Genomic DNA, 27,413 nt, shown 5'->3' on the forward strand with positions numbered 1-27,413 from the left:
GGAGGAAGGAGTAAGGTCCTGAGACACAACCTGGGGGAAACCTCAAGATCGGCTCCGTGGCATCCTCTCTCTCTCCAGCTGTTGCTTCTTCACTCTGTTCTCACAGGTCAGAAGAGGAACATAAGGATGGATATAGCAAATCCCAAACGATTGTCAAACCAGGCTACTGGGGTTCTCTCCCTTCAGCCCACATTTATCTAGTATTGAGGATGTTCCAAGCACCATAAGAGGCACAGATTGCCTATAAGGGTATCATTAAATCTTTCACCGTTGAGACAGAAGTATGGTCTGGCTCACAGGGTCCTGCTTTTTCTCCTGCTAAGAGGATCTAAGCAATCAAGACTGGACTCTATCCTGGCCCTGCCACTTGGGCAAGTTACTCTGTGTAAGTTGAGGTCTCAGCTTCCTCCTCTAGGAAATGGGGTACCATCAACACCAACCTGATGGGGCTGTTGTGAAGGGCTAGCAGGCTGGGAAATAACCTGCTCATAGACATTCTCACTAGATGCTAGCTACTTCTAGAAAGCGGGGCCTTTCTCCCCTCATCCTCACCACAGCCCCTGGAGGAAGACTATAAAAGATGCAAAGGGGGGACGGTGACTGGAGGCAGGACTGAGGCCAAGAGAGCCGAGTGCCAGGCCAGGGCATCCGGCCTAGCCGCCACACCTTCTCGGCCTCCCCCAGGTCTCCCTCGAAGCTGGAGGAGTCGCACGCTCAGATGCGGACAGAGGTGTTCAAGGTTCGGGGAGGCTGAGAGTAATGTTCAGTCAGGCCCGGGAGACAAAGAAGGGAGAGCAAGGCGGGATTTGACTAGCTCCAGTGGGCGTGCAGGTGGAGAGAGTGCCCCAGGGTTCCCATGGGGCCCGCTCTCAGAAACCACCTGCCGCAAGGGTCCCTGGGCCCCAACCTGCCCCGGTCAGGGGGCCCCACTCCACCCTCACGCTGCCCCATCCAGCCAAAGCTGGTGGACCTGAGCACCGACCGGCCTCCGCCAGCAGCCCTCCCACCCGCTCCCTGCTTCCTCCGGCTGGCCGGCATGGTGGCAGCCCTGCCTGCTCCCCGGGGAGCCCGCCGCCAGGCCTGATGGCGCTGACGGAGGGAGGGAGGCCGCCAAGCTGTCAGTCTGGAGGTGCCCCTCGGAGCCCCTCCTGGCTGGAGCGAGGAGGGTGGGCCGGCGCCGGAGCCGGGCTGTCAGGGCCTTCACAGAGACGAGGCCGGAGAGGCGCTGCCTGACAGCTCGCCCACCGAATTAGGACCATTTGCATGCTAATTTCCAGAGCTCTAACGGGCTGGCAGGCTGGCTGGGGGGTGGAGAGTGCGCAGAGAGAGGCGCCGCGGCCTCCCTGCCCGCCTGGAACAATGCTTGACTGATCTAGCTGCGTTAACGAGCAAATTATGGTAATTTTGTTATTACAAATGCATAGAAATTTCCAAAGCGGGCAGCCATTCAGGGCAGCTCCCTGCTCCTCCCCACTCCTAAATACCGAACCCCTGTTTGTACACACAGGCCTGACACCCGCTTCAGGGACAGAGGTTCTGGGGGACCAGGCTTCCCTCGGAGCCTCTCAGGGGAGGCCCAGAGGGAGCTGGTCTTGGGCCAGGGATCCCTTCCCATCTCTGGTCCAGCCCAGCACCCCCCAGACCTCACCCTCCTGTCCCCTGGCGTGGGGGGGGCGGTCCCTGGGCCTGGCAGTCCCACGAACCCACCACATTCAAGCTGGTTTCTTTCCATTCTGAGCAGGTAATATGGGTAATTCTCCTCATGGGTGCTCCAAAGTCTTGAGAAATTCAATGATTTCTCTGTTCACTCCGTGAAGTGGGCTCAGCACCAAGGAGGAGATCAGGGACTGTCCGATGAATGAATAAGTGAAGGAAGGAGGAAGGCAGGAAGGAAAGAGAGGAGAGAACAAGGGAAGGGAGAAGCTTAGGGAGGAAGGGACGAAGGGACAGAAGGAAGGGAGGAAGGGAGCAAGACCAGCACTGATTCTAGAAACGAGGACAGTTAAGAAAGACCCCAGCGCGTCGACTCTCTGGTGGTATAATTAATCCAAGGCCTCACCAGAGTTTATTTGCCAACTGGCAACCCCTCCTGGCATTTACAACTGTCCACTGCTAGAATCACAATTTGTCCCAGTTTTTCTGGTGATCTTTTTGATTAAAAGTACGTTTTTGGAAGCACGCTCCGGAATGCATCCAGACAGAAGCCTTTTCCAAGAAAGTGAGCTCCCCACTCCCAGCAGCGCAGTTTGGGTAGCTCCAGCCGCAGGGCAGGGTGGGCACGAAGCTGGATGGTGAGACCCCATTAAAACCCAGTCCACTCGTGGGAGGGGCCAGCTGGTTCCCTCCTGGGCCTCTGCCTGTGACCCACTCACAGTCCTCCGATTTTATACAGGGATTTCAGGTTCGGGTTGATGTTACTGAAAGATCAAGAAGCTGCCTCAAGTCCATTTTGGAAGTCAGTGAGGAATAAATTGTCAATTACAGAGGAGAGCGGCAGAGGCTGCTCCAGGTGGTCAAGGAAGCCTGGGCGGTCGAGCTCTCTGAGCGGGTGTTTGGGAGGCAGAGATCTAAATGTGAGCTGAGACTTTATAAACTCAGCTAGGGTAGTGGCCAGATTTTTCTATTTGTCTGATTTTCTAATTGGGTCACAACTTCCAGAGGGCAGCCGAATGCAGGAAAAAAAGAAAACACACAATCATTTCTTTTTGTCCAGCCGCCTGACTCTGGGGGAAAGACAGGGCAGGAGTGAGGCCTCACCAAGGTCCCAGGCCGAAGCTCTGACCAACCTGGGGACAGCTCGGCCTGCATCCCAGGAGATGCTCCTGTAGCTGACCAGGGAGGGCCTGGGGAAGATCCATGCTCAGGAGGGACCCCAAGGCTGGGGTGGGTGGCTGGGTGGGGGAGCTGTGCTTCAAGTTGTTCTAGAAGCCAGGTCAGCCAGGGACCACCCCAGGAAGGCCGGGCCTGCATGAAGTCGGGAGAAAACGCTCCCTTTTTTGTCGCTTTGGTGAAGAAGTAGAGGATGTGGGGGGTTATGTCCCACTAGCCCAGTGGGGACAAAAGGACAGGCTGCGGCCACAGGGAAAAAAAAAAAGGAAAAAAAAGGGCCTCTGACTGGCTCTGTGACCTTGAGCAAGTCCTTTCTTTGACCTCATCCTCATACTCCTGGGCTGGTTTCTAAGGTCAGTCTGGCCAGTCCATCCCTGGCGAAGGGAGAAGTAGCTACAGAGTGCATAAAGGCCACCCCAGCCTTCTGCAAGGCACGTGTCAGAGGAGACCTCCTCACATCACACAGACACCTCCCACCCTAGATCCCTGCTAGCCACCTGCAGTGCTGCACGTGCTGGCGGGCCCTCGGCTGGGGCTTCTGCTGAACCAGCACCTGCTCTGGACGCCCCCCAAGGGTCCTGGGTGGTGGGCAGTGGGACACGGCTGCTCTCCAGATTCCAATCCCCCTGCAGCCACTTCTGCAAGTGACTCTGGCTCCTTCTGGGGAGTTCTCTTTCCAGGAATGCCCCCTTATCCCGCCCTGAAAAGTACTCAGAAAATCTGCAGAGTCACAAAGTTCTGGGGCCATGGGGCTTTCCTTCAATCCAAGACTCCTCAGTGCATACCCGGGACCTCCCCTTATCTCAGAGCGGCCCCCTTCTCTTGGGTCCTGCAGAGGGAGCGCTGTGCTTCTAACAGTCAAACTCCAAACTGGCAAAGCCCTTCCCTTGTCATCTGGACACGACCACTGGCTAGCTGTGTGACCTTAGGCAAATCGCCATTCCTCAGCCTCAGTCTTCATCTCTGTGAAATGGGGCTAAAAACCGTGCCCTCCTGATGCTACGGTGGGGACTTGCTGAGACCACACACAAGAACTGTACTTTGTAAACATCTGTCCAGATGGTGGCTCATATCCTTTGCATTGTTGTGAGCAAGACCTCGAAATGGTCACAACTGTCACGCATCCTGCTTTGGCAGGACAATGCCCAAGGCACGCATGACCCGGGACTGCGCTTCAGACAAAAGGACATGAAACACAGTCATCATCCGAGCATTCCGTTTCCCTCCTCCTTTATGTCCCTTGCTCTCCTTCCCACTCCTTCTCTCTCTCTTTCTCTCAGCTCTGGATCTAAGTCTTCCTGATTCAGATCCTTTATTTGTGCCGTTGCACATAGACTCCTTATAAAGAAAATTCATTTGTTCAGGGTCACCGCGTGGTTTTCCATTAAAAACAAATTACCCGCATTCAGGGAGGACATCTGGGCTTCTCAGGTCCCATTAAGGACTATGTCTCCAGCCTCCCCAGCCCGGTTGGGCTCCCCTTGCCTGTCACCCTGCGCTCCTGGCCCCAGGAGGACAATGACAGTGACAGTCAAGTGAAAGGGAAACATGAGGGATGAGGGCGAGCGGCGAGTCCCCCGAGAGGGGAAGGAGGGAAAAGTGAAGAAAATAAATAGCTCAAACAGAGGGTAACCAGGGCCATTGTCTCAGTGTCTTCCAGCGAGGAGCCAGAGCAAATATTGGAAGAGCAAGCTGGGGCGTGTAAGTTGAGCCGAAGCTCTGTTTAATTACACAATCGGGCCCCAAGCCCCTGACTCCGGGCTGGACAAGATCGGGAGGGGCATGTGCCCGATTCAGACAAATTCTCCACCCCCTCATATCTGTGGGGCACCTACTGTGTGCAGGGATTGGATGGCGGGAGGATTCCAGCGGAGCATGCAGGAGCTGGGTGAGCCCAGTCACTCCAGCCCTGGGCGAGGCAGACCCTGGGCAGTGCCCTGACAGCGCTCAGGGGAGAGATGTGCCCCTGGAGCAGGTGGGGTGTAGGCATCCTCTTAGAGAGAGCATCTGACTGGGGCCCAGGAGCATGGGTGGCACGTGGACAGGCGAAGATGGGGAGCAGAAGGAAATGAACCGGAGTCTGAAGTGTGGTTGCCTGGTGTCCCCGCTTAGGAAAGCCTTCTTCTGGCCTGTAAAAGACCTCTGGGTCAGGAAGGCCACTCACACCCCTAAGGGAGCGCCAAGGAAACCAAAGCCTTTCCCCTGGGCCCACTTTCCATGGGCACCAGGGGCTGGGTGAAGTTGGGACCAGAATTCCAGGCATCGGGCCCAGCTGCTCCCCCTGACTGGCTGTGCAGCCTGGCTGGCCACAGCACCTCTCTGAACTCAGCTCGCTTACCTCTGAAATGGGGATAAACATTCCAACCTCAAAGGTGCCTTCAAATTGCCACTGGGGGTGACAGGTGTGGCTCTCTTATAGACTGTAAAGCACCATGTGGCTGGGGGCAAGGCTTGTTCCTGGAATTAACTTAGGGGAAGAGGCAGTTTGGCTTCACTCAAAAGCATTTTCCTTTGACAGGGCAGAGCCCCACTGCTCTCCCTGCCCCCCCAAAAGCTCTGGGCATTGCCAAAAGTTCTCTGGGGAGAAGAGCCCTGGAAGGAGTGACCCATAGGCTTAGTGCTGGCGGCCCGTCCAGCTGAGGGCCAATAGCTGATGAAGTTTTGGAGACAGGGGCTGTAGATCAAAGGAAGAAATGAAGACGGCCCCGGTCAACTCAGTCTGGATTTTGGAAGGACTCTGGTATGTACACAAGTAAAGCATGTCTCAAAACCTTTTTATTCATTCTTCCTGCCCCCAGTGAAGCACTCATTTCAGGTGTGGAACCCCTGAAGCCATCCTTGCCTGTCACAGCAGGGTTAGAGGACACAGTGACAGCCATATGGGATTAGCACAGCTCAAGGCTCCCTTCTCCTTCAGCTCCACCTCTTGGAAGTGATTTACCCGATTACACGTGAAAGCCTAACACCATTGCCTTAGCACGTCCCAGCCCCAGACCTGAAGGGAATTGCCGCCCACATGGAACAGTGGTGGCTGGCTCAGGAGCCCTACAATTCAGCAGAGGGGTGATATCAGCAGATTGAGAAGCTCTTGTGTGGCAGGACCAGAAAGCCCCCTCAGTTCAGTTCAGTTCAGTTCAGTCGCTAGGTCGTGTCTGACTCTTTGTGACCCCATGAATCGCAGCATGCTAGGCCTCCCTATCCATCACCAACTCCCGGAGTTCACTCAGACTCATGTCCATCGAGTCAGTGATGCCATCCAGCCATCTCATTCTCTGTCGTCCCCTTCTCCTCCTGCCCCTAATCCCTCCTAGCATCAGAGTCTTTTCCAATGAATCAACTCTTCGCATGAGGTGGCCAAAGTACTGAGTTTCAGCTTCAGCATCATTCCTTCCAAAGAACACCCAGAGCTGATCTCCTTCAGAATGGATTGGTTGGATCTCTTGCAGTCCAAGGGACTCTCAAGAGTCTTCTCCAACACTACAGTTCAAAAGCATCAATTCTTCGGCGCTCAGCTTTCTTCACAGTCCAACTCTCACATCCATACATGACCACTGGAAAAACCATAGCCTTGACCAGACGGATCTTTGTTGGCAAAGTAATGTCTCTGCTTTTGAATATGCTATCTAGGTTGCTCATAACTTTTCTTCCAAGGAGTAAGCATCTTTTAATTTCATGGCTGCAATCACCATCTGCAGTGATTTTGGAGCCCCCAAAAATAAAGTCTGACACTGTTTCCCCATCTGTTTCCCATGAAGTGATGGGACCAGATGCCATGATCTTCGTTTTCTGAATGTTGAGCTTTAAGCCAACTTTTTCACTCTCCTCTTTCACTTTCATCAAGAGGCTTTTTAGTTGCTCTTCACTTTCTGCCATAAGGGTGGTGTCATCTGCGTATCTGAGGTTATTGATATTTCTCCTGGAAATCTTGATTCAAGCTTGTACTTCTTCCAGCCCAGCATTTCTCATGATGTACTCTGCATATAAGTTAAATAAGCAGGGTGACAATATACAGCCTTGACGTACTCCTTTCCCTATTTGGAACCAGTCTGTTGTTCCATGTCCAGTTCTAACTGTTGCATCCTGACCTGCATATAGATTTCTCAAGAGGCAGGTCAGGTGGTCTGGTATTCCCATCTCTTGAAGAATTTTCCACAGTTTATTGTGATCCACACAGTCAAAGGCTTTGGCATAGTCAATAAAGCAGAAATAGTTTTTTTGGAACTCTCTTGCTTTTTCGATGATCCAGCAGATGTTGGCAATTTGATCTCTGGTTCCTCTGCCTTTTCTAAAACCAGCTTGAACATCTGGAAGTTCACATATTGCTAAAGCCTGGCTTGGAGAATTTTGAGCATTACTTTACTAGCGTGTGAGATGAGTGCAATTGTGCGGTAGTTTGAGCATTCTTTGGCATTGCCTTTCTTTGGAATTGGAATGAAAACTGACCTTTTCCAGTCCCACGGCCACTGCTGAGTTTTCCAAATTTGCTGGCATATTGAGTGCAGCACTTTCACAGCATCATCTTTCAGGATCTGAAATAGCTCAAGCCCCCTATGGAGCATCTAATTCAATCTCCTTGCCCCCCTACCTCCTGCTTTGAGAGAGTAGGAAGTCCTGAGACCTCATTCTAAGGTCACACTGTGAGGGTCTGACAGCTAGAATCAAAACCCAGGCTTCTTGGATTCCAGTTGGACCTTCACATGCCAGCACGCTTTCCATCTCTGAGCCTTTGCTTCTGCAACTCTGTTCTTCCCCAATGTGGCAAAGCACCCATAAAACCCACATGGAGTTTCTCCCCAGTCCCAGCATCACTTCTACGCAGGGTTCACATGGGGCTTTAGTCATAGGCACTGCTCAGATCAGGCCACTCCAGACCCCTCATTCTCCACGCCTTGAAGGCGCAGGAGCCTCCCCTCCAATTCACACTCAGATCTGCCTGGGACAAGCCTGCCATCTGTCAAGGCTGCTGTTTGCAGCACTTCATGCCCCAGAGATTTCTAGGAATTGAGGCTCTGGGTCTTCTTACACATAGTCCCTCACGCAGCAATGCCCCTCCAACTTCTCAGACTGGCAAACTACCCTTCAAGGTGAAGCTCAGATGACCCTCTCCAGGAAGCCTTCCCTGATTTCTCCCACCTGCCCCAGCACCCCCAGCAGACCTAGCAGCCTCTCTCCTGCATTTCCTCAGCACATTCCTAGATTTTAGCTCTAAACATAGCTTGCGGGAATGATATTTAATATCAATGAGCCTATTGGGCTGCAGCCCATGGGGTTGCAAAGAGCTGGACACAACTTAGCAACTAAACAACAACATCTCACAACTTCATCCAGCTGCCAGAAGTAAAGTCGCTTCTTATCTTTTGCTTCCCTGGTGGCTCCGTGGTAAAGAATTGCCTGCCAGTGCAGGAGATGCAGGTTTGATCCTTGGGTCAAGAAGATCCCTTGGAGAAGGAAATGGTAACCCACTCCAGTATTCTTGCCTGGGAAATGCCATGGACAGAGAAGCCTGGCAGGCTACAGTCCATGGAGTCACAAAAGAGCCGGACACAATTTAGCAACTAAACAACAACTCACCAACTAGACTGTGAGCTCCCTGAGGGCAGGGGTTATGTCTGTAACATCACACCTAGGCCAGAGCCAGCACCCGGTGTTTCTCAGGAAATATCTGAGAATGAATGAAAGGGCAAATGAATGGCTACCTGCCATTTCATCCTGGCTGTGTCTGCTGTTCCCCAGGGTCTGTTCCTGGTGTGGCAGAGTGACTGGAGGCCACTAGAGGGCAGCAAAGAGTCAGGAACAAGCAACAGGTGTGCGTGGAGTTCCAGGACTGCCTTGGAAAGGTAACGAGGGAGCTTAGAAAGTGCCCAGGCCACAGGACCCACAGGAGCTCTGGTGAGGATTTCGTAAGAGCTAAGAACAAAGGCTATTCATTCCCTAAGCAAACATGCTGATGCTTGGGCCAGGGAGGTGCTTGAGAAGGGAGCACTGAGCCAATCTCACATGATGCTCTAGCCTCTCCACCAAGTCCTCCCTGGCTTCTCCCGGCCCCTCCCAAGCCTGCCCATTCTCACGCTTTCAGTTCTGGTTTTGGGGAAGGGTCTCTACACAAGGCCGACAAAGGTGTCCCTCTGACTCTCATCCACAGGTCTCGGCCATGCCTATGGAGCTGTGCAGAGTTCCAAAAGCTGACAAGTTCAAATCCTAACCTTGTTTGCCACTGGCCTCCTCCTTAACCAGCTTCTCTTCCTGTCAACCCCACTTACCCAGCTGGGCTGGCTGGGCCATGCTCTTCCCCACATGAACCCACGCCAGTTGCTGAGTTGGACCCATTCTCAGTCCCCTGCCCCCCTCCTCTTCAGACGGCCAAGGATACTCTGCTTATGGCCCAGCTTCTGGCCCTCTTTACCAGGACATCTTTCTCATTTGGACCACCCCAGGGGTCTCTCCATTTTTTCCAGGCATTCAGAGTCTACCCTGTTCCTGCTTAGCAGCACTTTTGCTTGTGACTGGATTCTTTTCTAATTTGGATCTCCCATTGATCCACAGGCTCCAAGGGACGTGGGCTCTGCTGGAGAGCTCTTGACTTGATGCCAGCTGGGCAAGGCCAGCTTTAGGCATGCCTGCTAGGCTTCTCTCCTCACCACCACACCCAGCTCAGACCCCAGTATAAGCAACAGCAACTGTAAAGAATAATAATAATAATAAATAATACTTACATTGCACTTAATAGTGCCAGGCAAAATTCTAAGAGTTTTTACATATATGACAGTCATACCTAGGTATTGGCCAGGGTTAGGGACCAGGACCCCTGTGGACATCACAATCCACTGATGCTCAAGTTCCTTATATAATATGATGTAATATTTGCATACAACCTACATGACCCTCCTGTATACTTTAAATCATCTCTTGATAAATTGCAATGCCTAATCCAATGCAAGTGCTATGTAGACAGTTGCTAACATTCAAGTTTTGCTTTTTGGAATTTTCTGGAATATTTTCTGACTATTTTCTACCCATGGGTGGTTGAATCCATGGATGCTGAACCCATAGATCCAGAGGGCCAATTGGACATCATTTAATCCTCATTCTTATTATCATCACCCCCATTTTATAGATGAGGAGGAAACAAGGATCCAGAGAAGTTATATAACTTGCCCCAAGTCACACAGCTGGTGAGAAGCAGGAGGGTGATGCAAACCCAGGCAGCCTGGCTCCAGGCCCATGCTCTCAACCACCAGCCTCCCTGCTTCACCACCTGGCTGCCACTGCAGGCCCTCAGGGCAGCTCAGCCTCCAAGGCTGCACCGTTGCAGTACTGAGCTGAGCTCTCCCAGGCAGCCCAGTCCCAGCCACCACCACCCCACCCCCACCCCCGCCGTTTGTATGGCATCTACTACTGCCTGAGTGCTACTATGGGCCGGGCACTCTGCCAGGAACCAGGGACACAGCGACGAACACGACAGGCCGAGCCTGTGTGCTGCATAACCCTCGAGTACTGTACAGACCTGGGGGGAACTGGACAAGGAAGGAATAAGCTAATGAAATTAAATTCCTCCCGCTGTGCTTAAATAATGAGCGAAAAGAACAGAATGCCTTGAGAAGGGTGTGATGGGGGTCTTGGTTTAGATGGTGGGGTGGGCAGAATAACACTTCCTTCCCAAATAACACTTCTCCTCGCAAAGATATCTGCACCCTAATCCCTGGAACTCATGACCACGTCGGGTTGTATGGCAAAGGGGAATGAAGGTTGCTAATTAGCTGACCTGAAGATAAGGAGATTATCCTGGATTAAGCAGGTGAGTCCATTAAAACCACAAGGGTCTTTCTAAGAGGAAGAGGGAGCAGGAGAGAGCAAACCTGGAAGATGGCGGCATGATAAAGACCTCAGGCCAGGGATGAGGAGCATTTACAAGCTGAGGAAGGCAGGAGATGATTCTCCCTGGGTGACCTCCAGAAGGCACACAGCCCTGCTGACACCTGGACTTCAGCCCAGGGAGACCCAGTTTGGATTCCCAACCTCCAGAATCATAAAATTAGAAATTACTGTTGCTCTTAGTCAGTCCCTAATTTGCAGTGACTTGTCATAGCAGCAAGAGGAAACTAACACATGTTTGGTGAAGCCTTAGGTGAAAACGTGGGAGAGGGAGCCAGGCAGTCTGGGCCAGTGGCAGCGGGAGTAATAGAACGGGCTGAGTGACGGGGAGTAGGTGCCTCCATCCTCCCACTGGAGTCCAGGACCCAGTGCCTGCCCACACCACCTCATTGGCCTCAGGGGTCCACTCCAACCTCACCATCACCTCCCACTTCTTCGAGAAAGCCATCAGTTGAGGGATTTCAATGAACAGCATCTAGAGGTGATGCACGCCCATCTACAGTGAGCAGAGCTTCCAGGACAGAGAGCCCACCAGGCTCCTTCTACGGCCTTCGTCAAACAGCTGCTTGTGTGCTGCAGCCCAGGGGAGGTAAACATGACCTGGTCAGGATTTCCTGGCACTCTGGCCTGAAACCCCCAAAGAGGAGTCCAGTAAGGGGTGTGGGAGCAAGGTGAGTTCATCTCTAAGACAGTTGGTTACCTTGCTTCTTAGACTCACTGAAGCCAAAGGGCAGTGAACGCCCCCATCTTCTCCCCAGCCTAGAATTTTTAAGAGTTTCAAATGCCATGTCAATATCCATTAAGTTGTGCAAATACCTTCAGGCGGGAATCAACTAGTTACACTGGTCAAGATACTATGGAATCTTTGGTGCAAAACTTTTGGCATTTGCTGGGACTTGATGAAAATAAAATCTGAAAACTGTCTCCACGCTGAGCTGATGTGATGTGCCGTGTTTGCTTTGTTCAACGTAACTAATTAGCCAAGGGCTGTGTAGGGTTGGCAGAGCCACAGGAACTGAATCTATAAACGCTCGAGCAGACCAAGTAGCCCTGATCTGCATATGTGAACACATCCTGAAATCACAGAGGAGGGACAACCCCAACAGCAGAACCAAATTAGAAATAAACAGGAGTCTAAGCCACCAAGACCATGGTTCATATGGAAAAACATACTATTTTTCCAGGCCCCAAAATTCAACTGCCCAAGCATACCCTGGACATAATCTCTTTTCAGTGTATTCTAAAAGAAAACTCCATCTGTGGAAGTCTCTCTTATAATGGAAGAGGTGGCAGCCAAATGTTTCCCAGAACCTGTGCTGTGCTGTGCTAGGTCGCTTAGTTGTGTCTGACTCTTTGCGACCCCACAGACTGTAGCCCTCCAGACTGCTCTGTCCATGGGGATTCTCCAGGCAAGAATACTGGAGTGGGTTGCCATGCCCTCCTCTAGGGGATCGTCCCAACCCAGGGATCGAGCCCAGGTCTCCCACATTACAGGTGGATTCTTTACTATTTGAGCCACCAGGGAAGCTCTTCCTAGAACCTAAGTAGGAAAAACAGTCAGTTTCCCTTGGGATTCGCTTCCAGGCTGGAAGGGAGGACTGTTTCATATAATGATACTGACTTCAGCCTTCTAGGCTGCAGGACTGTGAGAGAAATTTTCCCACTGTCTAAAGTCATCAAGTTTGTGCTAACTTGTTATAGCAACCACAAGAAACTCATACGCAGGTCAGTATTAATTTTCCCTCCTTCCTGCCTTTAGCCAGACACTCAAATAAAAGGACCTATTCTGTGTTATGGGCTATGAGGGGTGTGGAAGACGAGTAAGGCAGAGGACCCACTGTGCTGAAAGGTGGGCTAGATCTGGGCAGTTCCAGCAAAGACCACAAGTGTGGGCCAGCACTGCCCCCATGAAACCATCCGAGAATGCATCTGAAAAACCTGTTGGAGACAGAGTCCCAGAGATGTGATGCTGCTGTGGACACTGGGGAACAGGAGCCAAGGACCTGCTTGCTAAGCGTGGAGTCGCAGCCCTGACACCAAGTCTGGTGCTGAATGAGTGTTGGGGCTGCGTGAGAAGAGAAAGCGGGAAGAGAAGGAAAACAGAAGGGAGGGAGGGAGGCTACAGAGAGAGACATGGGGCTTCCCTGCCCAAACACCTGTCTTCCTTCCCCCTCTCCATGCACCCTCCCTCTCTGCAGAGTCCCGGCAGGCTCCGTGGCTGCCCCTGTCCAGTGGCTGCTGGTAGGTCCATTAGGCTGTGCTCTTGTGCAGCCCTGTGGCTCTTGCTGCCACCATTAATGGTACCTGCTGGAGGCTCTGCCAGAAGCCCCGGCTGTTTGTATCCTTTGTATCCCGAGCCTGGTAATTAGGATTGGAGGAATCCCAAGGGCTGGAGGGCACCTCTGTCTGGATAAACTTGGGCAAGTTCAGCCACTGCTCTGAACTTGGCCTCTTTGGAGTTGGCAGCAGGGCCCCACTTTGCCTGCCCACACGCCTTCAGGACTGGACCTGGGGCTGCCACCTCTCCCTCTGCCATCACTGTGAAGCATGCATTGACAGACTGAGGGTGCACAGGGTGGCAGAGGGCAGCAGTGCTGAACTGGAGGGCGGAAGAGCTGGATTCTAGACCTCCCACCTCCAAGCTCTGCAGCTGTGGGCAGTTCCCTAACTTTTCTGAGTCTCACTAGCCTCCTTCTGACCCTGGGGACCCTGTCCACCTCACAGGCTGTAACACCGAAGGGCTCCTGGGCAAGCACTCTGCACTTGACAAAGTGATCCACAGCCACGAAGTTACTGGGCAATCCTAACTTGCTAAAGGCTGGGAGACAGTGAGGGTGGAGGCAGGCAGCAGGGTGTGTGTCCCACCGCCTCCCTCTCTTGCCCTGAACACGGTGGCTCTGCTGTGACCCCTCCTGGAGGCAGAAAAGGCAAAGCCTTTGCAGGCATGGATCTGGCAGGCCTCCCCAGCGTTGGCAAGGCCCAGGGCAAGAGTACACACGGAGGCCATTTCCCATATGTCTCATATTTAAAAGTCATAAATCAAGCTAACAAACCGTTAAATGAAATATGCTCTGTCCTCCTACCTTGTTAAATAGTCTCCGTAATAACCTGGAAGGCCAGGAGCGAATTTAGAATTCTGGGTCTCCTCAGAGCCTGTGCCTGGCCCTGGCTGCATGGGGAAGGCCCACCTGAGCCCTGATCCGCCCGGCTTCCTTCCCCACGCCCAGCCTGTTTGTCTTCACCAGCCTTGAATGCAGGTGTGGACACCCAGGCTTCACGTCCACACTTTGTTCACATTGCGCACAAAGAGTCAACCCTGGGCCCCAGGTGTGCACGTCGGTGATGTGGGCTGGCAAGAAGCCGGAAGGGGCTTAGGGCTCTTTGGGCAGGGGCCCTACTGCCTGGGCCTCAGGGTGGTTCATGCTGAGTCAGGGTTTCTACTGTGGCTCCGCCTCCTACTTGCTGGGCAGCTTAGGATGCCCCAGCTCCTCTCGCATGGCAACCCACTCCAGTATTCTCGCCTGGAGAATGCCATGGACAGAGGGGCATAGCAGGCTACCATCCAGGCAGTCGCGAAGAGTCTGACACGACTGAAGCAGCTTAGCACGCACACAGCCCCTCCCCGACCTTCAGCCAGGTCCCATGCCCCTCTGCATTCAGGCTCCCTGTGTAGCCAGCGAGGGGTGTCTGAGGGACAGTCAAGGACCCCCCTGTCTCTGACATCCTCCCAGGTGCTGCCGCTGGTTGACAAAGAGGCCAAGAAGGCAGAGCTCAGCCTCATTTCTTCAGTTTCACTCAGAAGCAGAGAGGTCACTGGGACTATGTGGGGAGGAATGCCCCTCACGAACCCCAAATGCCTCGTGCTGCAAAGACGCAGACAGCGCGGACTCACCAGGTACCATCCCCGTCAGCGTCGGTGCCGAGTAGCTGCCCTGTCCGGCGGGGGGCACGTGCGGAGGGTACCCAGGGAGGGTCGTGCTCGCCAAGTCGCGGCCTGAGGAGTCAAAGCAACAAATCACAGGGTGAGCATCCCCACGGCCAGCTGCTCCTGTCCACAGTTCCCCCGACATCTGCACATTTGTCATGTCTGGATGCTTGATGCCAGCGTGCACGCGTACACGCAAACACACACACACACATACACACACACACATACACACACACACGTACTCACCCACCCCTCCAGCCGGGCTCCACCAGCAGGAAGCAAGGATAGCTCGGTCGGATCCCTGGGAAACCAGAGCTCTCACCACTCCCCTTGCTCTCTGCTCCCCAAGTAGGGCTTGGCTTTATCCGTCAATACACCATTGCTTCTGCTGGGCCTTCTGCACATGGCCCAGCACCACCATCTTCCAAGACCAGCTCAGCCATCTCCCAGCCACCCACAGTGGCTCAGACCCTGCCTGCCTCAGACCCAAATCTGGTCCTTACTGACTTTTTCCTCTTTGGACCAAGATCTTGTCATTCATTCAGTGATGGTGCAGGAAGCACCTCCTGACACCAGACACTGTTCTGGGACATAGACGTTAAGGCCTCGGCCATTGGGGGCAGACGTCCAGCAGGCACGTGTTCCCCTCATCGCAGGCTGCCAGCTCCTAAGGGCAGGGGTGACACCTCATTCAACACCCAGAAAATCTACCTCCACCACAGGGCTCGGCACCTAGTAGGTCTCCGTGAATAAATGTGTGAGTGAATGGTCTGGGTTTCAGGCCAAGTGGAAGAAAACCCCAAAGCAGTAGAACTCTGAAAGGACCCTGAGGTTCGACGCTCAGGGAAAGAGCGGGCCTATAGCTCTCCAAACACTGATGATCGCATGTATGTACTAAGGTGCTCGCGTATAAGAGCAACAATCCAGACCCAGGAAGATGGGACTGCTCAGTGGTTACCTGTTGAGCTCTGAGGATGAGACCCCACCCTTGGGGGAGGAATTGGCAGTTTCCCCGAAAAGAAAGGGATGCCCCTGCTGTCAGATTCTGAGATGTGTAGAGACAGCGCAGGCTGGGGCTGTTCTAACAGGTCGGCTTCCCCACCAGAAGGTGCTCCGGGTGGAGCACCCACCCAGCCCTGGGCCCAGGCTCGCACCCCTGGTGACAACAAACCTTAAAGGCTTACGTAGAAATTGTAAACACCAGGCTCTGTTTTCAGTCTTTCAAATCATTAACTCATTTAACCCTCAACAACACTATGAGGTAAGGTACTGATACATTCCCCACTTTATAGGATAATGAAACAGAAAGGTCAAGTAACTTGTCCAAGGTTGCACAGTAAGGATTCGAAGCCAAGCAATCCAGCGGCAAAGACCATGGGTTTAGTCACTCTATTCTACTGCCTTGCACATGTGGCTGGCTGGGCTTCTGTCCCCCCGTTTCTCAGCTGGGACAGTAGGCTGAGCCCTGCCTTTAGGCCACACTGTCACCAGCCTTACTCCATCATGCAGAAAGAAATTCAACTACACAGCTTTTGTAATATATGTGTTGGAATGAAAGCAAGGACCAGTGGGGGAGGGAGGCCAGATCTGCCTCCTGGAAGATGGAGGCGTTACCCTGATAGGAGGCTACCTGCTGTATGGGGGTTCCTGGGGCCAAGCCCCAGGAGATCCATACCCTACCCATCTGCCTGAGATGGATAAGAGGGTCCTGAGAAGGGAAGGGATTTGCCCACGACACTCTCCTCATTCCAGGCAAGGCTGGGACTGGAATCCAGCTCTCCTAATTCCTGGGCTTTTGTTCTTTTTTTCAACAGGGGTTGTCCTTTCGGTCACATCTGAACCTCAACAGTTTCTGCTGCTGTTACATACACTTTAAACCCTGATCCCCAAAATGGAAATACAGTGCCTCACCAAGGCACTCAACTCAACAAGCTAGATAAAAAAGCAATAAAATGAACCTAGGGAAAGGAGGAGGAAGGAATCGATAAAGAAAAGCAGAAAATAATGAATTAGGAACCAGAAAAGCAGACACAATAAAAAAAACCACACACAATAATAAATAATAAATACAACCAAGAGTTGTTATTTGAAAACATCAATGAGATAGACAAACCAAGGACAAGACTCAAAAAAGAAGGCACAAATATCAAGATAAGGAATGAGAAGATATAGCCAGAGATATGGGAAAGATGACATTTAAAAAACATAGAAACATGCATGGATGCTCTATGCTGCCAAACGTGGAAATCTCGTCAAAAGGCACAATTTTCTAGGAAAACATGAATTACCAAAATTAACTCAAGAAGGGGTAGAAAATATTAACAGCCAAATCATATCAGAAAAGGTTGTTTAAAGTTATTTTTAAAAATAAGGTGCCCTGTCCATGTAGTTTGGGGGGCTTTTTTTTTTGGTCTTTGGAAAGTTCTTTTAAAATTTCAAGGAACACACACTTTTATTATTAAGCTGATCCAGGATACATAAAGCTAAGAAAATGTTCATTTTGTCAAGGTGGCAAAATCTTGATATAAAAATTTAACAAAATCACTCAAAAATGAAAATTAATGGCTGGTCTCACAATTTATTAATATGTAGGCAAAAAATATCTACTATCTCATTGATGAAGCAATATAAATAAAGAATAGTACAGCATGACCAAGTAAGCTTTATTCCAGGTATGCAAGGTTGCTTCAATATTAAAACATTGGTTGGGAATTCACATTAATATGTCCAAAATTCATATTAACATATTTAAATTGATATATATTATATGATTATATCAAAAGCTATGGAAAAGGCATTGGCTAAAATTAAAGAACACTTATGGGTCAATAATAAAAGGACAAACAACCCAGTGTAAAAATGGGCAAAGGACTTGAAAACACATTTGTCTAAAAGAGATATACAAAAATGGCCAATTCCCTATCAGGGAAATGCAAATCAAAACCACAATGAAATATCACGTCACACCCACTAGGATGTCTATAATAAAAAAGACAGGTTATGACAATGTTAGAAAAGATGTGAAGAATTGGAACCCGTATACACTGTGGGTGGGATTATAAAATGGGGCAGCCACTTTAGGAAAGTCTAGAAGTTCCTCAAAAAGTTAAGCGTAGCACTACAGTGTCTCCCAAGAGAAATGAAAACGTATCCACTCAAAATGTGTACATGTTTGCTTCAGGCAACATTATTCATAATAGCCAAAAGAGCAGAAACAATTCAAATAGCCATCAGCTGATGAATGGACACCAAAAACGGTGTATATTCACACAACATGATACTTGGCAATAAAAAGGGATGAAGTACTGATACACACTACAACACGGATGAACTTGAAAGAAGCCCATCACAAAAGACTACATACTGTATGATTCTATTAATATAAAATGTACAGAACAGGCAAATCTATAAAGAGGAAAAGTAGATTACTCGTTGCCTTAGGCTGGGAATGAGGAACAGGGGGAAAGAGAGTAACTGCTAATGGATATGAGGTCTTTCTGGGGGGATAATGCAACGTTCTAAAATTGGTCCTGGTGATGGTTGCATGACTTTCTGAGTGTCCTAAAAACCACTGAATTGTATACCTTATATGGGTGAATTTTATGGTATGTGAATTATATCTCAATAGTACTGTTATGTTTTATTATTGCCATCTATCATCACCATCATCTTGAAAAAGAAAAAGTCATTTGACACCAAAAATGTAGGAAGGACATAATATTAAACTGTTTCTTAAACCAAATAAATTTGTCTTTATGGAAAAAATATACAACAAAATAAAAGATTAATAAATTGAATTACTTAATAAAATAGACCAAAAACCTCTTGCCTGGTGAAAAACAATATGTGTGTGCCAAGTTGCTTCACTCATGTCCAGCTCTTTGCGACCCTATGGGCGTGGCCCGCCAGGCTCCTCTGTTAATGGGATTTCCCAGGCAAGAATACTGGAGTGGGTTGCCATGCCCTCCTCCAGGGGATCTTCCCAACCCAGGGATTGAACCCATGTCTCCTGAAGCTACCTGCATTGCAGGCAGAATCTTTACCGCTGAGCCACCAGGGAAGCCCAGAAAACAATACAAGCAAAGTCAAATGATAAATGGTGGACTGGAGGAAATTATTTGCAGCATATACAATAGATAAATGGCTACTATCTCTATATATCAAAATCTCATAAGCATCAAAGGGAAGAGACCAAAAATCTCATAGAAAAATGGGCAAAACTCAGGAACATAAAACTGTCATTTGTTGGGTGACTGGTCAACCAACAGAATAATAGCTTCCTTCAAGGTTCCTATGAGCCAGGCTTTGGGCCAGGACTTCACAGGGCTTACCTCAGTCAACAACCCCAGAAGGTGGGTGCTGTTATCATCCCCATCTACAGATGAAGAGATGAAGGCTCCAAGCAGCTGATGTACATGCCCAAGGTCATTCAGCTGATGATCATGATCGCTAACATTTTTGCAGCACTTACTGTATTTTAGGCCCTGTTCTAACACTAGGCAGAGTTCTGAACACTGTTCACTGTGTTTTATAGATATTAACTCATCTAATCCTCAAACATTCTATAGGTCCAATAATATTATCCCCATTTTACAGATGTGGCACTAAAACACAAGAGGTGAGGCACCTGCCCGGGGTCTCACAGCTTGTGAGAGAGGCACGGCCAAACCCAAGCATTCTGGCACCAGATCCCCCACACTCCCCCAAGACACAGGGCACTTGTTCTTTCCCCATCCCTAAACTGGGGGTCCCCAGACTGCAAGAGCTGCTCCCACCCTCCCTCCCCTGCACTGCCAGGGCACACAGTAGGCGCTTAGAAAATACCCGCCAAGGTGAAAATTAATCAAAAGACATTGGTTCTACCATCTGAAAGGAACTTTGGTTCCCATCTCACCAGCGTCTCAGAAAGCCCTTCACCGTGAAAGCCACAAGATAACCAGGCCTCATGTATCTGTTTTTTGCTTGGATGCAACTTTTTCTTTTTCATATATGGCCCATTTCTACGTAGGCTCTCTCTACGTACACTAATGGGGGGAAATGTGAATCCAATTAACTTCAAATTTAGCTCATAATGAACTTATCTCATTTTGTTACCAGCTCCATTCTCATCGTGTGGCAGTAATTAACCACTGGGGGTTGTCACTCCCAGACACATGACATGGAGATCCTCCCAACCCCTCACTTCAAACCCTTACAGAATTCATTACCCTGACAGTACGCAAACCCTTCACTTTGAATACCACAGGGTACCAACCAAACTCCCCCTCTATCTGCCCGAATGTGAGTGTGAGCAAGAAAAAGAAGAAAGTGAGCCACTGAGAAGCCATGAGTTATTGTGAATGAGATGGGAACAAGAGTCTGGTGAGGGCTCCATGGCCAGAGTGGGTCTGGCTGCCTAGACAGCCCTGGGTTGGAGGTTCTCCCCAGAGGCAGGGAGTCTCCACCACGAAGTCAAAGCTCTAAGGAACATGGCAGAGCTGATCAGGGAAAGCTAAGTCCTTTGCAAATTGGCGATCATGTCCACCGAGGACTGTTAATGCTCAGGAAATCTGAACATCCCAGGCAGAGGCAATGGTGACTTGTTGTGTGACCTTACGTAAGTTCGACCACCTCTCTGGGCCTTCGTTTTCCTATCAGAACACTCAAGCAATGGGAACAGAGAGCCTCTGGGAATTTTTTTCTGTTTTAACATTCTACAGCTCAGAGGCCTCATTTTAGCCCTGTGTTGATGGAAGTGGAGGCTGGTGCCAGCTGCTATGGAGATGCCCACCTCGCCGCAGCACTTCTGCCTGCAGTATCAGGCGCCCTGGAGCCCCTGGATTAAATCCTAGTGAAAGGAAGGTAAGCACCAGTCTTGTTTTCCTGTCTTCAGGAAAGGATCTTACGGCAGGAGATGAGGGCTATCAACCTGCACTTTGTTGCCAAGGGCCCCTCGTCAAATGTTCCCTTGGGCGACCAGGCACCTGGCTTGGAGAACAGCTTCTACTCAGTAGTGGCTAGTTTTCAGAAGTTGGAACTCTGGATTCATTTCATTTGGGAAGCTCCTGTCTATGTGAATGTTGACTCAACTCCAGTTTGTAAAATATACACTGACGGCCAAAGAAAATGTATCCAAAAACCACGTTTTGCCCCCATGGCCAATTTTCAACCTTTCCCATTTCTCAAAGCTCTCAAGTCCTATCTGAACCATCCCATACCACCACTCCACCAGTTTCATCACCTGCCAGGCCTTTTAAGGACAAGAGCCCAGCCTGGGTGTCCAGGTAACTACCAAAGAGGTAGCCACCAGGCAGGGCAGAACGGGTCAGGGGATGGAGGGAAAGCCCTGCAGGAGGTGACTCCTGAGACCTATGGCATAACCACAACCAGCTCCCTGGGGCCATCAGAACCTCCTGCCATCTTGTTTCATGAGTGACAGCCCCAGCCTCCCAGCCATGCTGGCTTCCCAGACACCCCTCCTCCCTCGAGCCCAGTCACTCCCCAAGCCCCTCCTGACTCTCCATTACCTGGTGCCCTCTCCTCCCTGGCCCAAACTGCCCGGGTCAGACTGTTCTTCCCTTTGCTCTATTTTCTAGCAATCTCATCTCAGTGGCCCTGTTCCTGCCACGCCCTCTGTGGCCGTTTCTTCCAGAGCCCTGGCATCCAGCCCCTGATCCTCTTGGCTCACATTGAAGGACAACTTGGAATCACACAGAAACTTAGTGAGGGCTGACCCCGGGGGAGGGCTCTGAAGCTAACACTTCCGATTCTGTCTTGGTTCAATAATTTAACCAGAACTGCAGACACTTCCACTTCTATGACATTTTCTCAGAAAGCTCTTCCTCAGAGTCATAGAACCATGAGAAACCCTTCTGCATGTTAAGAAACATTATTAAAACTTGAAAAGAAAAGGTCATAAAGGTGGGAACCATAGCCTTTTCACGCCATGGGGCACTGTTAACTGTCATACCCAGGGATCATACCTCTAAGAGAATGTACCTGAGTTTGATGATTCTTTACTACTTGATTAGAGCCCAGAAATGGGGAAGTTACATGTGAATGTGTAGATTTCTCCCAAGTAGAAAAGACAACTCCAAAGGTTTGGGTTTATTGCCCCGTAGGACATTAACCAATTCTGTATCTAATCTAGCAATTTTATTCCAACATTTTTTAAAAATGCCTTTCTACATGGACGATATTAAACCGTGTTCCTCAAATGTTCTTGGAACCACTTTTACCTTTTTATAGGTTCACTCATTAATTTACGAGTTGAGTAAAATCTTCACGTGTGCTCATTCCATATTTGCACATGAGTTATGTTCTTAGTTCTCTAAAAATTTACAATTTCTCGCTCGTTACAGGAAAAAGTAACCAACCCTGAGTGAGATGAATTGAAGGTTTTCAACCAACAACAGAGCAGGTGACAGTAAACAATTGCTAGCTTACGGGAGGGAGAGAGGAGCAACCGACAGCCAGGGCCTGGAAAGGGGACCAATCCTGCTGCACAAACCCTGGTGTGTGCCTGTACGTGTGCATACACCACCAGGTATCTCTGTTCCAGCTGGCGTTTGAAACGTGTGACAGTTTGAATGGGGGTTGCTCCCTGTTCTGGGGTCTCCCTTTGTTCGGACCTGCCACAGGCAAAGGATGTGTGAGCTGGGAGTGCAGACAGGGAGTGCAGACAGGGGGCATTCAACCTAGAGGGGGAAAGGCTGCACACAGCATGTGTCCTAAGTCACTTCAGTCGTGTCCCACACAGAGTGGACAGGCTAATTGCAGATGGGCCCATCCAGTCATTAAGGCAGACCTGGCTACCTCCTAATGACAGGTTTATTAGCCATTGTTTAGGTGGTGCTATTTACCAAGAAATAATAACCCTCAATTTCTTTTCCCCAAATTACTGAATCCCCACTTTCGACAATTTCTGACTGACCCTCCTCTCATTGCTGGAGTTAAAGATCTAATCTGGATTTGTGAGCAGGAAGACAACTCGGAGAATTCATTCATAGGGCTCTGTTTCCTTCAGAGCTTCAACCCTCCCCCTTCTTTCATTCCAACAGACTCTGTCTACTGCCCTGGAATCACTGGGAACTTCCACACTCCAAGGACTGTGTTTTAATTGCAAGGGAATGTTTGAATTTCATCTGCCTGGCGTTTTAGAGCAGACACTGGGGCTCAGTCAATATTTCCATGTACATTTATGACATGATCTTCCTCCACTAGCAACTGTTGACCCAATGTAATAAACTTACAAAGGCAGGGTTCTAATGAGCAAGGCTGCAGAGCGGCTCTGCCATGCTCATGGCTCTGGGCATCCCTGCCAGGACAGGCGCTGCTCCAGGGACAGATGGAAGCCATTATTTACAGCAGGAGCATGGCGAGGGCCACTGTGGGCAAGCTCAGGTCTTCACTCACTCATTTGTTCCCTCATTCATTCATGTATTATCTGATCCTTATTGAGTTCTAGCACCAGAGGACCTGGGGGTGACAATAATGATAATAATACCCACAACAATAACAGTGATTGCTTATTCAGCTCTTACCAAGTGCCAGGCACCATTCAAAGTGTTTGTATGCATTATCTCATTTAAGTGTCACAGCCACTTGGGGAGATACAAACCTTGGTAATCCCCAGTTTGAAGATAAGATGGTGGTGTTTGGAGGCAAACCGAGGCTATCTAATGCCAGTCTATGCCTTTACCACCCCTGTCCCTGCACTAGCTTCAGTACATGAATTGCAAAATATAAAACACACCTTCTTTTTGACCTGCAATTCTACTTCTAGGACTGTACCTATGGAAATACACAGAAAAGTACACCAAGAGTCCCATTTAATGGGAAGGGAGGGACGGAGACAATCCAAGGGCTTCCCTTGTAGCTCAGTCACTAAAGAATCTGCCTGCAGTACAGGAGACCCGGATTCGATCCCTGGGTTGGGAAGATCCCCTGGAGAAGGAAATGGCAACCCACTCCGGTAACCTTGCTTGGAAAACCTCATGGACAGAGGAGCCTGGTGGGCTGCAGTCCATGGGGTCGCAAAGAGTCAGACATGACTGAGTGACTGGCACTTACTTACACTTAGTAAGAAATAGATAAATCTACCTGCTGACAGACACATAAAAATGTTACTGAAAGTATACACAAGACATCGTTAACTTTGCGGTGAGGATTATGGATGGGAGGGCTGAGGTTGGGGAAAGGACAACTATTTTTCATTTTATATTTTTCTGTATGGTTTGAATATTTAACCACATGCATGTATTACTTTTTGTTCAAAATTAACTTTTTGATTTAAAATTAACATTTTCTTAAGAACCAGACACTGTCTGTGCCCCAAGGGGCCCACTGACAGCCTTGAAGGGGAGGTAATAATGAATCTAAGATGCATGAAATGCATAATTCCCACCCCCCGCATCCCCCAACCCCCACCCCACCTCTGCTGCCACCTCAGCAGCTCCCGGGCCAGAACTGTCACGGTGGGCACTCCCTGCTTTCAAAGACAGCATTATGATGCCAAGAGCACCTTGGCCAAGTCACATGTCCACGGCTTATGATCACACCAGCCCTCCCCTAAGCCAGCACTCAGCCTCGCGCAGAAAGGAAATGCAGTGATGTCCCACCCACCCGAAACGTGCCATCAGGCAACCTCAGCCCTGACAACCTGGCTGTAAGTTGCCAAAAGGTGGGCCCAAAGCCTGTCCCTAGAGCCCCCGGGGCACCAGGTCTGGCAGGCCAGGTCCTCATTGGCACACAATTCCAATGAGCTCAGTGGTCTGGCTTCCCAGCTGCCAGCAGATTGAAAACAGCAAAATAAGAAGGGGGAGAGAGACTTCCGGAGCCAGGCAACCTGATGTTAGGAGAAGTGACAGGTGACAGGTGAGCAGCAAGGATGGAGACAGGAAAACAATATAATCCGACATAAGAAGCCCGGACTTCAACAGTCTGGGGTGCCTGGTGGAGGGCAAGCTGCCTGCTTACAGACCTCCAGAGGCTTTGCCACTGCAGCCGGAGAGGTTTAGTGATGCGAGTTCAGAGATGAAGCTGGGTGCTGTCACTGGAGGAGGGTGAATTCTGTCTCTCCAGCATGACCATCTGCTTCTCTTATCTGAGAAGCCCAGATGACAAACCAGTGCTTTGAAGGTTGGCTTGGGACCTATATGATCACAGGCAGCAGATGAGAAAAGCCCAGTTGTCCATCTCAGTCCAGGATGGGTCCCTGGAGAACACTGGTATGGTGTATGGTAATGGAGAAGACCACCAGGAGACTGGATTGCTGATGGAAACCCGCCATACTTCCACTCCTGGTTATGGTATCCGCCCACCCAAGCTGGATGGAGAATATTGAAAATGTAATCTTACCTCCCAATGTGTCAGAACCATGGTGTCCCATGGCTGGACTGAAACTTGGAAGTTTACCAGTCTACCCCCAATTCAAGGCTGACAGTATTCTCATCACGTGTCCCCACCTCCAGACTGCTAAGGCAGAAGATACTTCCCCAACATAATGGTTGGGAATGTCTTCCTTCTCAAGAATTGGTTTACACATAAACTATATGATTCCTAAATAGAAAGTGGAATGGGTTAAGGAACACACAGAAAGCATAGAGTTCCCTTGAGGTGACCTTCCAGACTAGGGGACATTACATCTTTGTAAAAGGGTGCAGTGTGGCGTTGGTAGTTAGGGACGCCACTGGGCATACTTGCCGAGTGGGTAAATTCACATACGATGGCTGGAGCTCTGTTGAGCTCTGTTTGCCAGGCGCTCTTCTATGTGTTTTATGCCTTGTCTCATTTAATCATCAAAATAATCCTACATTGTAGAAATTAGTATTATTGCTGTTGTTGACATTGAGAGGATGAACCTAGAGGTTAAGTGTACCGGCTCTGCGAGCAGACTACTGGATTCAAATCCCAGCTCTGCTCCTTATTAGTTCTTTTGTAACCTTGGGCAAGATTCCACTTGAGTTTGCTCATCTATAAAATGGGGCTAATGGTAACACCACCTCCTAAGACTGTTTAAAAGAACTAAAGAGTTAGTATAGGTGAGGCCCCTAGAAAGGTGCCCAGCCCACACATGTGTTCCCAGCTATGACTGTTATCCCCTCCAATATTCAGAGGAGGCCACTGAAGCTGAGAGAAGTTAAGCATCTGGCCCAAGGTTGCACAGGCAGAAAATGGTCCAGGAAGGGGCTGTGGGAGCAGGATTAGAAACCAGGCAACCTGTGCTCTTAACCACCAAGTACCAAATCTAGGATGGGTTTGAAATATAGTCAAGGATGGTGGGAGGCACCTACTGGACCTCTCCAGCTAAAGGGTGAGGTCAGGGCTAGAGGACCGAGTAGGAGAGCCCTGGACTGGATGTCAGAATGCCCTTCCACTTCCTTACAGGGACTTCAGGCAGGTCCTCCCCTGTCTGAACATTCTCCTCTGTAAGCCCAGAGTTTCCTTCCCAGGTCACCCACCTGGAAGAGCTTAGACAATGGTAGAGAAGTGGGGACGATGTATTACTGGGTTCTCGGGCCCCTTCCACATCTGGCTGACAGCCCATTTATTTTAAGAAATAGTCAATAGGTGCGTGTTACAGCCAGAAAAGCCTCCAGTCAGCTTCTGAACTACTGTGAAGGGATCGAGGCCAGTCACAAACCCTAAAGCAGTGCCTCGGTCCATCGCCTTCTGGCCTGGAAGGTAACAGCCCTGGAGGATGTCATGAGATCCGGGCCCAGAAACAACAGAGCCCATCCAGATGACGCCCCCGCCCTCCAACTGTTTCCTCCAAAACACACAGCGAGGCTGAGATTAGAAATCGCCTCGGATGAGGCCCTCACGAGGAGGCTGAGCAGGTGTGCTGCTTGCTGAGGAAAACCAAGCCCACCCCACAGAGGCACCTCCCAGGGTGCAAGGCAAATTAATGTGCTGCAGAGAACACGCATTAAATCGCGCTGCTGGGGCCGCGGGCTGCTGACATGCCAGCCCATCCCTCCCCGGCCCTCCCCTCCCAGAGAAAGGCCGAGTCAGGTGCCAGGGCCTCTGAGAAGCACAACGTAGCTCCGACTCTCATTTGTAAACCTCTGCCGGTTCTGGTATCGCCCATACCCTGCCCCACTCCTGGGCCATCAGGATCACAGAAGGGAGATTGCAACACAGGAGGGGCCCTACAGAGCCGGAGCATCATGAGGGGACAAATGCCAAGAGCCAGCGAAGTCTGGGTTCATTTTGACAGTTATTCACCATCTCAGTGCCCACAGCTGGGCAAACAGGCTCAGAGAGGCTCAGAGTCCTGCCCAAGGTCCCACAGATAGCAAACAGCAGACCCGAGATTTAGTTCCTGCAGTCACAGTGAAGGCTTCCTGGAGGCAGCAGCAGTGGAACTGAGCCTCAGTAGGTAGGGTTCCTCCAGGGACACCAGGAGCAGGGCTCAGGCTGAGCCAGGGCAGGGTGGGCAGTACGGGTGGGTCCCATCACCATGAATGAGCCTCGAGGAGCAGTGTGCTTGAGACCAGTATGAGTTTCCTCAGGAACTGGCAGAAGCTGGGGTAAGGTGGGTGGGCAGCTGAGGTGTAAGGAGAGAGAGCCAGGGTCCCAGAGGTGGGATTAAGAGCCAGGCTGAGGAGAGAACACACGAGTTCTGTGACTGGCCTTCACACAATCTCAAAGGCCACTTTGGAACTTTGGGGAGCATCAGCATTGGGGAGCACCAGCGTCTAAAGGACATGAAAGGTCGACCAGGCAGGGGTTCCAGCCATGTTCCCTGGGGGCACTGGGGGCCTCTAGGATGGCCACCCCCTCAACCACTGAACCTTGATTC

At 50.4% G+C, this 27,413-nt stretch overlaps 1 protein-coding gene across 3 annotated transcripts in view; it reads right to left on the reverse strand.

Annotated features, from left to right (window-relative positions):
* PAX5 (paired box 5) overlaps window positions 1–27,413 on the reverse strand; it is a 179,047-nt gene that overhangs the window by 22,602 nt on the left and 129,032 nt on the right. For 2 of the 3 annotated variants that reach the window (XM_018052180.1, XM_018052181.1), the window contains one exon: window positions 14,594–14,695. The exons of the other annotated variant lie outside the window; for it this stretch is intronic. In XM_018052180.1, the coding sequence (XP_017907669.1) occupies window positions 14,594–14,695 (102 nt within the window). The remainder of the gene's footprint in view (window positions 1–14,593; window positions 14,696–27,413) is intronic. 3 annotated transcript variants of the gene reach the window in all.

The sequence above is a fragment of the Capra hircus genome, chromosome 8 (genome assembly GCF_001704415.2).
Source record: "Capra hircus breed San Clemente chromosome 8, ASM170441v1, whole genome shotgun sequence".
Taxonomy (NCBI): Eukaryota; Metazoa; Chordata; class Mammalia; order Artiodactyla; family Bovidae; genus Capra; species Capra hircus.